This window comes from Somniosus microcephalus, chromosome 13 (genome assembly GCF_052327205.1).
Source record: "Somniosus microcephalus isolate GS21.2 chromosome 13, FLI_Smic_1.0, whole genome shotgun sequence".
NCBI lineage: Eukaryota > Metazoa > Chordata > Chondrichthyes > Squaliformes > Somniosidae > Somniosus > Somniosus microcephalus.
The window spans coordinates 9,280,637-9,296,667 of NC_140999.1; the positions used below are offsets into that span (position 1 = coordinate 9,280,637).

The window sequence follows — 16,031 nt, forward strand, 5'->3', positions numbered from 1 at the left end:
AAAGGGTGGTAGAAGTTTGGAACTCTCTTCCGCAAACGACAACTGATGCTGGGGGTCAGTTGTTAATTTTAAATCTGAGATTGATAGATGTTTGTTAACCAAAGGTATTAAGGGATATGGGCCAGAGGCGGGTGCATGGAGTTAGGTCGCAGATCAGCCGTGGTCTCATTGAATGGCGGAACAGGCTCCAGGGCCTACTTCACCGTTCTGGCTATGCACCCGACAAGTCCATCAGCTTTTACAATTGCGGCACCACACTGTCTGGACATTGAAAGTTTACCCTCTCTTCCGGGTCGTTTTTCCAAGTCCCTCTCTGACAATTCATTCATTATATATTTAGAAAGAGGTACATTTTTTCCCCAAACTAATTTGCAATAGTTTTTAAAACTGTTGAGTCCTTTATGCTAATTTGCCATTTGTCGGCCCAACTGCATAGTCAATCTAAAACCTCTACAAATCATTTACTGCGACCCCTCTCTCGAATACTTCCCCCCCCATTTTAACTGCGGCACACTCAGCCAATTTAAAAGTCATATCACCGCCATCAAAATAAATGACAGTATTTAAAGGTTATTTAAGGTTTCTCTGAAGTTTAGAAGAATGAGAGGTGATCTCATTGAAACATACAAGATTCTGAAGGGGATTGACAGGGTAGATGCTGAGAGGTTGTTTCCCCCTGGCTGGAGAGTCTAGAACTAGGGGGCAGAGTCTCAGGATAAGAGCTCGGCCTTTTAAGACTGAGGAGGAGGAATTTCTTCACTCTGAGGGTTGTGAATCTTTGGAATTCTCTGCCCCAGAGGGCTGTGAATGCTCAGTCTGAGTATATTCCAGGCTGAAATTTTTGGATTCCACTAAAAAGGTAAATCGCTGAATTCCTTCGAGCGAGAGCTGGATTCGTTTCTGGCTGGGGCGGAGATCACCTCTTACAGAAGGACGGTACTGCAGGGAATTCAGGACCAGAGTGATCTCCTGGATTGGTTTCCATCGGCGAGATGGGTCGGAGCAGAATTTCCCAGATTTTTTTCCCCCCAAATTGGCCTGGGTTTTCTCCCTCTCCCCAGGAGATCCCATGGGTCTGGGTGGGGTGTCTATATACTGTGAAAGACGAGGTATCGCAATTGTGTGGGACAGGCTAGATGGACCAGAGGGTCCTGACCGGTCTGTCATTGTTCGTATCTTTTTATTAAAGGCATAAATTAGGAGACCATTTCTGTGGGAAAGCATTAGTTTCTGACATTTTCCTTCCCTCTATTAAGTTAAATTATGTGCCAATAATGTTCCTTATAATCTCCAATTGTAATGCAAGGTGTGCAAAAAAAAAGAGGTTTTCTTCAGAAAGCGGTTTGCAGGTTCTCTCGTGCTGGGATACCTGCACACGAGCAACGTAACAACATCCTGAGACGGCAACACACAAGCGTCCGGTACTTACTTCCTCCTCGGATGTTGATGACCAAGCTGCCTTTGATGATGGTGCAGCCTCGTAGCTCCTGAGCGGCAGTCACGGACTCTATGGTCTTCAAGTTCACCGAGCAAATCTTTGGACACAGACCGGTGCAATGTGTACAAAGGAGACTGGCAAAGAAAGGAGTAAAGAAAAGAGGGGGGGGGGGGGGGGCGGGGAAAAAGAGGGGGAAAAAAATGTTGGTTACTAGGAAGTGTACAAGTGGTGAGTATGGCCATCATTTTGGAACTACGGAGTCTGAGGAAATTCACTGGTCCAATATTTATCCCTCAAATCAACATCACAAAAAACCCCAAGATTATCCGGTCTTTATGACATAGCTGTTTGTGGGAGCTTGCTGTGCGCAAATTGGCTGCCGTGTTTCCTACATTACAACAGTGTCTACACTTCAAAAAGTACTTCATTGGCTGTAAAGCGTTCTGGGACGTCCTGAGGTCGTGAAAGGCGCTATAGCAATGCAAGTTCTTCCTTTCTTTCCTTCCTTCCCCTCCCAAGCAGGGCAGTCACGAACTGGCTATTAGACAAATGAGCGCAGGTTTGAGCCCTTGCCAGGCAGACAACAGGAACTAGGAAATCCTCCCACTGAAATTCAAGAAGAAAAGGGTTCAACACAAGCAGGGACACTGTGTTACTGAAAGGTGGGATTATCACCTCTTCCAAATCGAAAACTACACGACAACAACTTGCAGTTACACAGATCGCCTTTAATGTAGAAAAACGTCCCACAGCGCTTCACAGAGGAGTAAGGAAAAATAATGTTGAGCCAAAGGGGGAGATAGTAGGAGGAGTGGCTAAATGCTTGTTTTTTTTTCGTTTATGGGATGTGGGCGTCGCAGGCAAAGCCGGCATTTATTGCCCATCCCTAATTGCCCTTGAGAAGGTGGTGGCGAGCCGCCTTCTTGAACCGCTGCAGTCCGTGTGGTGAAGGTGCGCTCTCAGTGCCGTTAGGGAGGGAGTTCCAAGATTTTGACCCAACGACGATGAAGGAACGGCGATATATTTCCAAGTCAGGATGGTGTGTGACTTGGAGGGGAACTTGGAGGTGGTGGTGTTCCCATGCGCCTGCTGCCCTTGTCCTTCTAGGTGGAAGAGCTCGCGGGTTTGGGAGGTGCTTCCGAAGAAGCCTTGGCGAGTTGCTGCAGCGCATCTTGTAGATGGTACACACTGCAGCCACGGTACGCCGGTGGTGGAGGGAGTGAATGTTAAAGGTGGTGGATGGGGGTGCAAATCAGGCGGGCTGCTTTGACCTGATCAAAGAGGTGTGACTTAAAGGAGGACATTAAAGGAGGACAGGAAACTGGAGGCAGAGGGCTTTACATTACAACAGCGACTACACTTCAAACAGTACTCCATTGGCTGTAAAGCGCTTTGGGGCTTCTGGTGGTCATGAAAGGCGCTGTATAAATGCAAGTCATTCCTTCTTCTTAGGGAGGGAATTCCAGAGCGTGGGGCCTAGCTGGCTGAAGGCACAGCTGCCGATGGTGACGTGAAGGCTGGGAGGTTGCATAAGAAACCAAAAGGCAGAGTAAGAGAGCGTTCAGGACAAGGACGAGAATGAGTTGGGGGTTGGGGCTTGAGGTCATGGAGGTGCTGTTAGGGGGGGGGGGGGGGCACAGTGTGGCTGATTGCTTTAACTCTGCAGTGGCGGGTGGGCAGGGAGAGATCAAATTACGGCTCCAATTCTGATGTTTGTTTTGCCACTGATGAAAATTAATTGAAAATCTTAACGGCGACAAGACTACAAAACAAACTCCCCCTCTCAGTCATCATCATTTTAGAAACAACAGCAAGACATTAACTGGCAATCAACGTCACCAACTAGTCAGCAAGTCACTGTACGTGCTGCAGCCAAATGGAAAAAAAAAGTCTAAAAAAAACTCGATTATGTAAGTAAGCAAGCTTGCTCAACAGATCAGACCTGTTCCTAAGAAGGAGATGTTCCTGTCTGGCAGTTGCAAAAGCAGATTAAACTGTTCTACAGAAATACAACAGGAACAGCTCCGAATGGATTGATGCAAATCGACAGCTATGCAGACCCCACAAGGTCTTAAACATGCAGAGGTCGGGGCTGGTCACGAAACCTGGACCACAGCCAGCGACTTTCTCAAAATATATGAGTGGAAATCCACAAACTTGGGTTACTCCTTTAAGACCTTCCCTCAAAACCACCTCTTCGACCAAACTTTTGACTCACCCACCCCCCCTCCTAATTCTCTTCCTCCTTTGCCTTGGCACTCATTTTCTCAGATCTTTGTGAAGCGCTTGAAAAAGAAAGACTTGCACCATTTCTATAGCGCCTTTCACGACCACCGGACGTCCCAAAGCGCTTTACAGCCAATGAAGTACTTTTTGAAGTGTTGTTGTAATGTAGGAAACGCGGCAGCCAATTTGCGCACAGCAAGCTCCCACAAACAGCAATGTGATAATGACCAGATAATCTGTTTTTAGTGATGTGGGTTGAGGGATAAGTATTGGCACAGGACACCGAGGAGAGTTCCCCTGCTCTTCTTCGAAATAGTGCCATGGGATCTTTTACATCCACCTCAGAGTCCCCAGTTCTCACCCGCAAGTTCTACGTCGACCCCATCAAACCTTTTCATAATTCCGCTCTTTGGCATTTTGAAAGAAAACTTTGGCCAATTAAGTTTCTCCTTACTGCCTCAAGTGCTCTCCCGTGAGGCATCTGAAGACAACTTAAGTCGATGCGTTCAACCATCTAAATAGCCCAAGAGGGTTGCTGTCAACATCAGAGTTTGAATTCGGTGCCATAGATGGCTCAGTGGTTAAAGCCAATGTGTAGCTGAGCTATAACATACCAAAAGGGCTCCGATTTGATCTAGATCTCAACTAGGATGCTACAACTAACCTCAGTTCCCCAAAGACTTGCATTTCTATAGCGCCTTTCATGACCACCAGACGTCCCAAAGCGCTTTAAAGCCAATAAAGTACTTTTTTTTTTTAAATGGAGTCACTGTTGTAATGTAGGAAACGCGGCAGCCGATTTGCACACAGCAAGTTCCCAAAAACAGCAATGTGATAATGACCAGATAATCTGCTTCTAGTAATGTTGGTTGAGGGATAAATATTGGCCAGGACACCAGGGATAACTCCCCTGCTCCTCTTCAAAATAGTTGCATGGGATCTTTTACGTCCACCCGAGAGGGCAGGCAGGGCCTCGGTTTAACGTTTCATCCAAAAAATGGCATCTCCGACAGTGCTGCACTCCCTCAGTACTGCACTGGAGTGTCGGCCTAACTTTTTGTGCTCAAGTCTCTGGAGTGGGACTTGAGCCGACAACCTTCTGACTCAGGGACGAGGGTGCTACCCACTGAGCCACGGCTGACACATTGGGGACATCTATCTACACTAAAAGCGCTACATAAATGCAAGATGTTGGTTTCTTGTGGTCTTCAGATTGTATTGAGGACAAGGGCCAACGGGATAGCTTTCAGTAGGCTTGTGCACATGGGAATCAATGGAAAAAAGGGAGTCAAAGTGATGATGAAGCCACTGATAATTTACAGATTCACAAACGTCTGTAAATTGATGGTGCAATCTCAAATTATCACTCTTTTTATCCCTCCCCTACAATTTTCAAGTTGTTTGTTGGGGGGGGGGGGGGGGGGGGGGCGTTGAGAAACACAGAGGTCTGGACAAAACCAGCCAAAATCATACAACTGACCAGCTAAAATTGTGCAGACTGACAGCATTGAACTTCACATTGCTTGGCCAGCCAAGGCCAGCTAGCCCGTTAGGGCATTGGTTTGCAAAGCGGGAAGAGTCCAAGCCGTCAGCGACAGGTCTAATCCTCCATTAGCGAGTCAGGCTGGCAAGTCAATCACCCACAGTCTCCTGGAGAACTGCAGACCTGCCCGTCTCAGCAGTTTAAAAGAATGACAGGTGGTCTCATTGAAATGTAAACATTTCTTAGAGGGTTTGACAGGGTAGATGCTGAGAGGCCGTTTCCCCCTGGCTGGAGAGTCTAGAACTAGGGGGCATAGTCTCAGGATAAGAGGTCGGCCATTTAGGACTAAGATGAGGGGAAATGTCTTCACTCAGAGGGTTGTGAATCTTTGGAATTCTCTACAACATAGGCTGAGGATGCTCAGTCATTGAGTATATTCAAGGCAGAGATCGATAGATTTTTGGACACCAAGGTATATGGGGTTAGGGAGGGAAAGTGGAGCTGAGGTAGAAGGGAAGTTGGGGAGAAGATAGAGTGGATATGAAGGACCTATAATTCCTTAGCAGAGAGATCAATAACCAGCGGGAATAGCTTTAAAGTAATTGGTAGACGGATTAGAGGGGAGTTAAGGAGAACTTTTTTCACCCAGAGGGTGGTGGGGGTCTGGAACTCACTGCCTGAAAGGGTGGTAGAGGCAGAAACCCTCACCACATTTAAAAAGTACTTGGATATGCACCTGAAGTGATATAAATGACAGGGCTACGGACCAAGAGCTGGAAAGTGGGATTAGGCTGGAGAGCTCTTTTTCAGCCGGCACAGACACGATGGGCCGAATGGCCTCCTTCTGTGCCGTAAATTTCTCTATGATTCTGTCAGCCACAATCTTATTGAATGGCGGAGCAAGCTCGAGGGGCCGTATGGCTTCCTTCTGCTCCTATTTCTTATATCGGTGTGTTCCGAGTCTGCCACGAGAGAGCTGGACTTGCCGATCAAATTTCATCAGCAGGCATGACATCTTGGAGTCACTAAAACGCAGCTTAGCTTTCCCCCAACCCCCCAAAACAAAGAGAGGATAGCGGTCGATACAAGAAGTCATGATGTGAATTAATTCCTCCCCTTGTTTTACAGTTTGCACAGATGTTAAAGCCAAGACGTGGCTTAAATTAGGACTGTTTAGTCGCAAACCACAAATTAGCTAAACGTTTCAGAAGCAACAATGCCCGCAGGAGGACATGGGCGTAGTTACGGGCAGAGGGAATTTTTCTTTTCCATAGATGTGGAAAAGAGAGCAAGAGCAAATGAAAAAGAATATGAGCTTTTAAACAAGAACAGAGAGAGAGAGAGGAGAGAGAGAATGCCTACAAAGGGAGTGTGCCTGGGGTTAAATGCAGCATGTGCTGAGAGTCACGACACGAGGCACTTCACCGCAGGGCGGTTGCACTGCGATCCCTCATGGAGATGGTTACTGATCTCAGTGGGGAACTGCCGAGCAGAAGCCAGACTCTCCCCCAGAGGTAGACTAAATTCAAAGCGTCACCTCGATCCTATAACCACACAACCCCAGATCAACCCAGTCACTCAGGAACCCAGCTCGGTTAAGATTCATTTTTCCAGGAACAGTCCAGGACAAGTCCATCAAGCGACATGGCTTATAAGTAAAAAATCGACTGAAGAGATCAGGCTTTTTGCAGCAAAAAGTGAAATAAACCCACTTTCTGCCGATCTAAATAAGATATAATACAAAAAAAAAATCCCTCACCCCTTTCCCAAACACCCATAACCGTCAGAGCTTACTGAAGGTATTACAGTCGCCATCCAGTCATGTTTTATTACGTGAAGGTGTCCTCACCAAGCCAGTTGTATTCTGTTTTAAATACTGCTGCCCATGCGAGTGCATCATTAGATTGCATCAGGTAAAGGCGGCCACACTTGGGATTTGCACAGTGGCTCATCACATCTCTCAGAAACATCTTTAAGCGCTTTGCATGCAACAAATTACTTTGAAGACTGTTCGGTGCCACGCTGACAGAGTGCTGTACTGTTGGAGGTGCCCCCAAATCGAGGCCCGGTCCACCTGCTCAAGTGGACGTTAAAGATCCCATGGCACTTTTGGAAGGGAAGCAAAGGGTTTTTAATTCGATAGTCCTGGCCAATATTCATCCCTCAATCACACCACCAAAACAGATTAACCGGTCATTTATCTCGCGGTTTGGGGGATGCTGCCGTGCACAAACTGGTGCGTTTCCCTATCTAACAGTGACCTTGCTTCATGAGTTAATTCATTAGGGTCAGCCAGTGGCTCAGCGGGCAGCACCCTCGCCTCTCGGTCAGAAGGTTGTGGGTTCCAAGTCCCACTCCAGAGACTGGAGCACAAAAAAAAAATCTAGGCTGACACTCCCAGTGCGGTACTGAGGGAGTGCCGCACTGTCAGAGGTGCCGTCTTCCGGATGAGACGTTAAACCGAGGCCCCGTCTGCCCCCTCAGGTGGAGGTAAAAGATCCCACGGCACTGTTTTGAAGAGGAGCAGGCGGAGTTCTCCCCGGTGTCCTGGCCAATATTCATCCCTCAATCAACATCACTAAAAAAAAACAGATTATCTGGTCCTGATCACATTGCTGGTTGTGGGAGCTTGCTGTGCACAAATTGGATGCTGCGTTGCCACCATTACAACAGTGACTACACTTCAAAAAAGTACTTAATTGGCTGTAAAGCGCTTTGGGACATCCTGTGGTCGTGCAAGGCACTACATAAATACAAGAACTTTCTTTAAGTACAAGTGACTGCACAAGCCAAAGGCACATATTTATCCAAACATCACAGAACTGCTGACACCTTATGGTACAAACCACTTACACTCAAGATCCATGCGATAACCTCCAATCTTTTTCCCTCGTTAACTATTCACCAACCCAGACAAGCTGGGTCAGTCGCTGTGAACTCCCCGCCACCACCAAACAAACACATGGCATCAGTCCCCAAAAGATGTAGCCTCGTCTACAAGACATCCCGACCTCAGATAGAGACAAAGCTGTAACCAAATTCCTTTCCTGCTGAATTTTTAAAAATAAATTCTAATTATCAAATCAAAACCTGACAAGTTATGAAAATCCATTCCAATAAAAACCGCAGTCTCCATGGACGAGAGGAACTGCTGTCCTTGGCCACAAGCATCCACAGCAGGTTGCTCGGCTCAGATTATCTTCCGAATTCTTTGGATTCATTTTCCCTCCCACTTTCCTTCTGGTGCTGACCGACTCTGGTTGGGATGCAGCTGCAGAGGCACCGTGGCTGCCCCCTCCGGTACCGAGCCCATACTTCACGAGCGAACAGGCTAATCATAGAAAATTACGGCACAGAAAGAGGCCACCCAGCCCATCGTGTTTGTGCCGGTGGCTCAGTGGGTCGCACTCCCGAGCCAGGAGGTTGTGGGTTCGCGTCCCACTCCAAGAGACACGAGCACAGAAATCTAGGTTGGCACTGCAGTGCAGAACGGAGGCAGCTCCGCTGCACTGTCGGAGGTGCCATCTTTAAGATGAGACTTTAAACCGAGACCCCGTCTGACTTCGCAGGTGGACGTAAAAGATCCCATGGCCACTATTTCGAAGAGGAGCAGGGGCGTTTCTCTTCAGTGCCCTGGCAATAGATATTCCTCAACCAACATCACTAGAAAAAAACACGATTATCTGGTTATTACCACATTGCTGTTTGTGGGAGCTTGCTGTGCACAAACTGGCTGCCTTGTTTCCCTGCAGTACAACAGTGACTACACTTCAAAAGTACTTCATTGGCTGTAAAACGCTTTGGGACGTTCCGAGGTTGTGAAAGGTGCTGTATAAATACAAGTCTTTCTTTCTTCCTTTACTGGGAGGAGAGACTTCAACCAGAGTCCAACTCAGTCCTCCGCAGATGCCCCATGCGCACCCCTTTAACGCTGGATTTAAGCAAACGACAAAGCGAATTAAATGGGGGAGTACGAAATCGAATGGTTCTAAATTGGTTGGTTTTAAAAACGCAAACAGCTCTCACCGACAACCAGAAGCAAGAACCCAAGCCGATCGGTCCCCTCCCTGCCCCGTGGCACCGGCGCTGGTCACAGCACCCCGGCGGAGATCAGTTAACTCGACACAGGTCAGGAATTGCACCTTTTGGTCTGTATGGGTCAGAGCCAACGTCGCCTTTAAGCCGCGCAGCGCTCCGCAGGTCCCGCGCTGCCAGTGAGCCGGATTTTAAAATAGAATTTAAAAATGTGCATGAATTTTGAACGGCCCGTGCGGGCCAAAAAAAAATTAGAGGGAACATTGGTCAGAACTACACCGGACACTGCGTTTCCCACTGACCTAGCAGCCAAGCTGGTAATCGTTTTCTGGAAAACATTACACGTTCCTGCCTTGCCCCCCACCCCCCCATTAAATGCGATCTATGGCTCTATAAATAAGCCTTTAACAGAAACTGGACAAGATATAGTCAGCTTGCAGAATGTAAAAGATAAACTAATTTCTGATTTTGGGAATAGATGGGAATGAAGAAAACCCAACAATAAAAGCACCAGGGATCAGCATCAGCAGCAGGTTGAGAATCCAACACTGACCGAAGGGATGAAAATCGGTTTCTTTTGCCAGCTGTACAGATGCTAGAACATTAACTCAGAGCCTTATGTGCAGAAGCACACAGCGTAAATCTGCTTTAATTGGACAGCAAGAGGCAACCATAATCAAATCAGGACACAGCATCGGTGGGGGGGGGGGGGGGGGTGGGCGGGGAGAGGAAAATCTGCAACCAAACTGGGGCGCAACACAGATGTAAACACCACTAGGACATCTGACCCACACCCTGGTGAAAGCACTGTCTCGTGTTGGGATCAAGGCACCAACTCCCTTCTGGTAGCTTTTCCATACAGCCAATCCTCTTGTGCGAGCTCAGGCTGCCAACCAATGTTCCCTTTAAATGTTTTTGTTTTGCGTGCGCGGCCCATTCAAAATACCGTCGCTTGCGCGGTTTTTCGCCATGGAAAAGCCAGCGAGCCGGCTGCGCGGGAGGTCCAGAGCGTGGCAAGGCCGCGCACCTTAAAGGGAACACTGCTGCCAACCATGTAGGACTGCGTCCGATGCTGCCACCCCCCCCCCCCCACCCAACCTCAGTGGACATCCACAAACCCGCAGACTTCACGTCAGATTCCAACACGGAGTGGGAATTCTGAACAATATTCCCTCTCCTCAGCCCCCAAAGGGCGACGAGGGTAATAGTAGTGATACAGTTCCCTGCCCTGCCACCAGCCCCCACCCCCCCACCACCACCACCACCACACCAAAAGCCAGCTGGGATTACACTAACCTAGCGCAGACCAGGGATCGACATGGGACCTCCCTGGTCCTGGCTGACCTGGACGTTAACATTACTGACCAGCGTAGTACAAGGTTGAGACGGAAGTTTTGAAGAAACGACTGGAGTGTTAAAAAAAAAGGCAAGCGTGTAAAGTAAAAATAAAAGGCACACAAGAAACTATTTTTCCTTTTTAAAAAAGCTATTTGCTGTTGCGACAAACTCTGGATGTTGTTATGTAGGAGCGGCATAACTGCAGATCTCCTTCAGCAGTGCAATTAAGGTCATAGACATTACACACACGATCACTGCCAACACCACTCCGATCAGCCAGCAGGAGCTGTCTATCGTGTAATCAAGTAACCCTCACTGATGAGGCACCTATTTAGATGGATGTTGCCAGCTGGAGGTTGAAGCAGTTCATCGAAGCCTGCCAAATTAAAAAAAAAAGTCCCTCCATCTCCAGCTGACCCAAGACACAGATGGTGCTGTTTCACTGATCCAAATCAGTCTCAGTACAAGGTAAACATACCTTCGGTTTTCTACATCAAGTGGTAAAATGAGGTGCATCCAGACACCACTATGCTAACAGTCCGGGGGGGGGGGGGGGGGCGGGGAGAAGGGGTCACAAATTTGAGCTTGTGTTTGCAGAGATAACTGAAAAATAAAAATAATACTTGGGCACCAACAGCGAGCCACAGGTCTTCCCCGCACCCGCCCCCCCCCCACCCCCTACATAGTCTAATGGATGCTCCAATCTTCCTGCCTGGTTCAACAGCTGATGGTGAACTCGGTGGTCGGATTCAGTCGCGAATCAATACAGCTGGCACTTGAGGTCTGCACACACACAATAGCACTGGGGCGCACACACTCGGCAGAAATCGGACAGTTTTATATTGGTGCAAGGTGAGTGGTGCTGAAATGGAGGTCAGCAAGCTGCAGGTGCTGCACACCCTACCGACGGTCCCTCATTAGACCTTTGGGAGAACCTTAGGTAGGAAGCCCATCTCTTCCAATGCCTCGGACGGCCACTCTAATAACCCAGGAAAAAAATCAGACTGTGCAGCATGTGGGATATGTGGAATGCATCCCACTTTATATCAAACTTGTGCCAGTGACAGTAGAAGTGCCCCATTCCTACCACCATCATCGCAATGTTAAAAAAAGACGGAAACGGAGAGCGGAAATGCTGCCCTGGGCAGGAAAGCGTTAAGGAAATAGCTTTTGGAAATTTCGGGATGACATGGTTTTAAATATTTCTGTCTGGAATAAATGGAAGTTAAGGGGATTGACATGATGATCTGTGCTGACCCAGTCACTCCCATAATCCAGAAATAGAACAACATCTGGGTCACCAGGACATCTCTGGCTTATGCAGCTCCTCGTGAATAATGATCGGCATAGTTTAATCGAAAGGGAGTCATGTTGCTTTTAAAACAGAATCCGGAAAAGAATGGTCCGAGAGAACATGATGTGCGGCAAGCCACAATAAAACTATTGGATCAAAAGCTTTTTTACTTTTCTTCTTTCAAGGAAATACAAGAATTTTATTATGGAAAGCGGTCATTGAATATTTTTGGCTATTTTATCCGCAAGCAACCTCCCTTCAGGTGGGATGGGCGAATAAGCCGGATTCTTCTACAGTTCAAATAGCAGCATTATTTCCTCATGGAATCATAGAATTTGCAGCACAGGGAGAAGGCATTTGGCTCACTGCACCACTGCTGGATGCCAGACAGCTGTTCAGCTGCAGCAGTCCACTCTAATCCCGACTCCAATTCTTCTAACATCACCCTTTGGTCTTCGCCTTGCCTCCCAATCTCATCTTCCCCCTCCAAATCAAGCATCCTCTCTCTCTCTCTCTCTAAGCAGGCAGGCAGGTTTGGCTATTAAAACGTTAATCCCGAACACTATTCCAAATTAAACCATATCGGCAAAACAATAGGACAGAGGCACCAACTGGTCACTGACGTTGGGAAGCAATTCTCCATGAAGCGAGAGAGAGATCAATACCAGGAATGGTCCTCCTAGTAAGCAAGTGGAGGCAAAAATTCTCGGGTCCTTAAAGAGGCAGTTAGACAATGCAATGGGGAAGGTGGGGGTCGCTCTAAGGAAGGATGAGCGAGATAGAACAAATGATGTGTTAGCACTGTTGCCTCACAGCGCCAGAGACCCGGGTTAGAATCCGGCCTCGGGTGACTGTGCAAACTCCACACAGACATTCTCCCCGTGTTTGCGTGGGTTTCCTCCGGGTGCTCCGGTTTCCTCCCACAGTCCAAAGATGTGCGGGTTAGGTTGATTGGCTATGATAAATTGACCCTTAGTGTTAGGGGGATTAAATACGTGGGGTTACAGGGATAGGGTGGGATATGTATTGGTGTAGGGGTTACGGGGATCAGGTGGGATATGTGTCGGTGCAGGCTCGATGGGCCGAAATGGCCTCTATCTGCACTGTGGGGTTTCTGTGATTCTGTGATGTCCCCCATTTGTACTTGGTAATCTTCTCCACAAGCATCGACGCAGCTCTCCAAACAGTTGGCAGGAAGGGGAACTCAAGTGAGCCAAACAATGTCAAACCTTCCAACACTCCCACCCATTTTTTCCCCTCCTCCCCGAACAGCTGGACAAGAATTGGTTCTGTGAACAGACAGATAGATACTCATCCCCTAAGGTCCACAACAGAGCGCAACAAGGTGTTATTTTAAATTTAATCCCCTCCCCCTCCCAATCGCTCAGTGGGTAGCACGCTCGGAGTCAAAGTCCCACTCCAGAGACTTCAGCACAAAAAAAATCTAGGCCGACACTCTCAGTGTAGTGCTGAGGGAGCGCTGCACTGTCGGAGATGCCGTCTTTTGGATGAGACATTAAACCAAGGCTCCGTCTACCCTCTCAGGTGGATGTAAAAGATCCCAGGACACTATTTGAAGAGGAGCAGGGGAGTTTTTCATTAAAAAAACAGATTACTTGGTCATCATCACATTGCGGTTTGTGGGAGCTTGCGGTGCGCAATTGGCTACCGCATTTCCTACATTACAACAGTGACTACGCTTCACAAGTACTTCATTGGCTGTAAAGCGCTTTGGGCCGTGCCGAGGTCGTGAAAGGCGCTATATAAATGCAAGCCTCGCTCTCTTATACTGCATGTATTAGAAGGTGCCACGGAACACTCATTCACTCCCAGCAGAGCTCCACCAGCTGCTCAGTTGATGCGGCAGCGTGCGCCGGAGCTGTACATACTACAAGGTCACAGATCTGTGCTGAGTGTCGTTGGGAGGGAGGGGGTGGTATGCTGACCTCAGCAGATCTGAGCCAGTACAGGAAAAAATAATAAATCAGCCAGGCTTCCCACTCCTGCTGGGAAGTAAGCTTACGTAGATGCTGGTAGACAACAGGACTGGGTTTAGCCGTGAAGCCTGCTGCTGCAGTCAAATAGCCTACTAATTTGGCACCAGTGGAACCGTACCCAAGCAGGAATCCTCAGTTAGCGCCCGCTCCTTCGCTGGAGAGAAGGGCAGGAATTAAGTGGCATGGGAAATAAAGTGTGAAGGACTAGGACTCTGTAAAATGTTTAAATAAAGTCTGCCCTGCCTCCCTAGTGGCAAAAAAACCACAATCAACTGCAGCGAAGTTCCTTCACCTCTTCATTGCACAGCACACAAAGGATGGCTTTAGCTGAACAAAGGCAGTGATTGTTTCTCTCCTGTGATAGTCTGACAGCTTCATCTCTGTCCTACAGTCCTAATTTGCCATTTGTGAGTGAATGATGAACTGCCACACATGAAGAGGCCAGCTCTTTCATTCACCGCTTCACACTGTCCAACAGTTTGTAAACAGCTATTGTCCACTTCTGAATACAGACATGAGCTCATTTCAGTTTGTCAAAAGCATTCACACATGAATAAAAAATATTAAAAGGGGGAAAAGAAAACACGCCATACATTTTGAAATATAAAAAATATAGAATCGGCAAGAAAAACAACTTGCCTTTATTCAACTCCTTTAACGTGGAAAAACTGCCCCAAGTCACTTCACAGACGTGTAATCAGAGAAAACTGGATGCCGAGGCAATGAAGGAGACGTTAGGCAGGCGGGGGGGGGGGGGGAGAGAGACACAGAGGAGCTTCCAGAGCTGAAGGCACTGCCTCCAATGGTGGGGGGGGTGGGTGTAATGAAGAGAGGGGTGAGGCACCAATGGCCAGAGTCAGAGGAACGTGGGTGTTGGGAGACTCAACGGGATTAGAGAGAAGGAGGGACAAACTTATGAAGGGATTTAAACACAGGGATGAGAATTTTAAATTGGAGAGATTGGGGGACCCGGAGCCACCTGAGCAAGCACAGGAGTGATGGGCGAGCGGCACTTGGTGCCTGATGGGATATGGGCAGCAGAGTTTTGGATGAGCTTAAGTTTACAGAATGTGGTGGACGGGAGATTGGACAGGAGGGCATAGGAATAATTGAGCCTGGAGGGGACGAGCATGGATGAGTGTGTGCTTACATTTGGGGCTTCTTTGTCCAATTCATGAAATTTTGCTCCAGGTTTTTTTTTTAAACATACTGCTAACCATTATTTTTTGACTATACCCTCTTGAAGGCTCCGGTGTAAACTCCACAGCCCACTGTGTAACCAAGCGACATAACTCCCAGCTTCAATTCCCAGTCTGTATTGATTTAGCGGCTATCATCTATGGAGTATTGGGGGGGGGGGGGAAAGAGGAGAATGCTCCCATTGGCTTCAGTAATCGGGAAAGGAAAATTAAAATGGGATTCCTTCTCCAGATCACCATCCAGGGACTCCTGGTCAAACGTGCGCTCATCGCAAGGCCGAGCAAGAAGAACGTGGGATTCGGCTGCAATTTCCCTCCAGACTCCCCACATCCGTGGACAATTACCCTGCTGACACTCAATTCTCGAGGGTCACGTTGAGGAAATTCCACTTGGGAAAAGTGTCACCTTTCCGTACAAACATAACTCGTTCAGGAGGGGGAAGGAAGAAAAGGGACAAAAGTGGCAAGAACAGCAGTAAAGTGCAATGCATTTGCAAAGTGTGCAAAACAGCAACCAACTGGTTGACATGACGACCAGGTGCGTTCCCATAGCTTTCCTGACTCTCGTGCCTCCTGATTGGCATTCCAAATACTGAGTTCTGGATTACGCTTGTGCACCCACTCCCTGTCAAGCAATAAGAACATAAGAAATAGGAGCAAGGGGAGGTCATACGGCCCCTCGAGCCTGCTCCGCCATTCAATAAGATCATGGCTGATTATCGACCTCAACTCCACTTTCCTGCCCGATCTCCATATTCCTCGATTCTCCTAGAATCCAAAGATCTATCGATCTCAGCCTTGAATATACTCAAAGACTCAGCATTCACAGCCCTCTGAGGCAGAGAATTCCAAAGGTTCACAACCCTCAGTGAAGAAATTCCTCCTCATCTCAGTCTTAAATGGCCGACCCCTTATCCTGAGACTCTGCCCCCTAGTTCTAGACTCTCCAGCCAGGGGAAACAGCCTCTCAGCATCTACCCTGTCAATCCCCCTCAGAATCTTGCATGTTTCAATGAGATCA

General features: G+C 48.0%; 1 protein-coding gene across 2 annotated transcripts in view; it reads right to left on the minus strand.

Annotated features, from left to right (window-relative positions):
* The window catches only part of LOC147108036 (insulin receptor-like), a 257,698-nt gene that overhangs the window by 66,646 nt on the left and 175,021 nt on the right, over positions 1-16,031 (minus strand). For both annotated transcript variants that reach the window (XM_086004472.1, XM_086004471.1), the window contains exon 4: positions 1,430-1,572. In XM_086004472.1, coding sequence (XP_085860598.1) covers positions 1,430-1,572 — 143 coding nt within the window. The remainder of the gene's footprint in view (positions 1-1,429; positions 1,573-16,031) is intronic.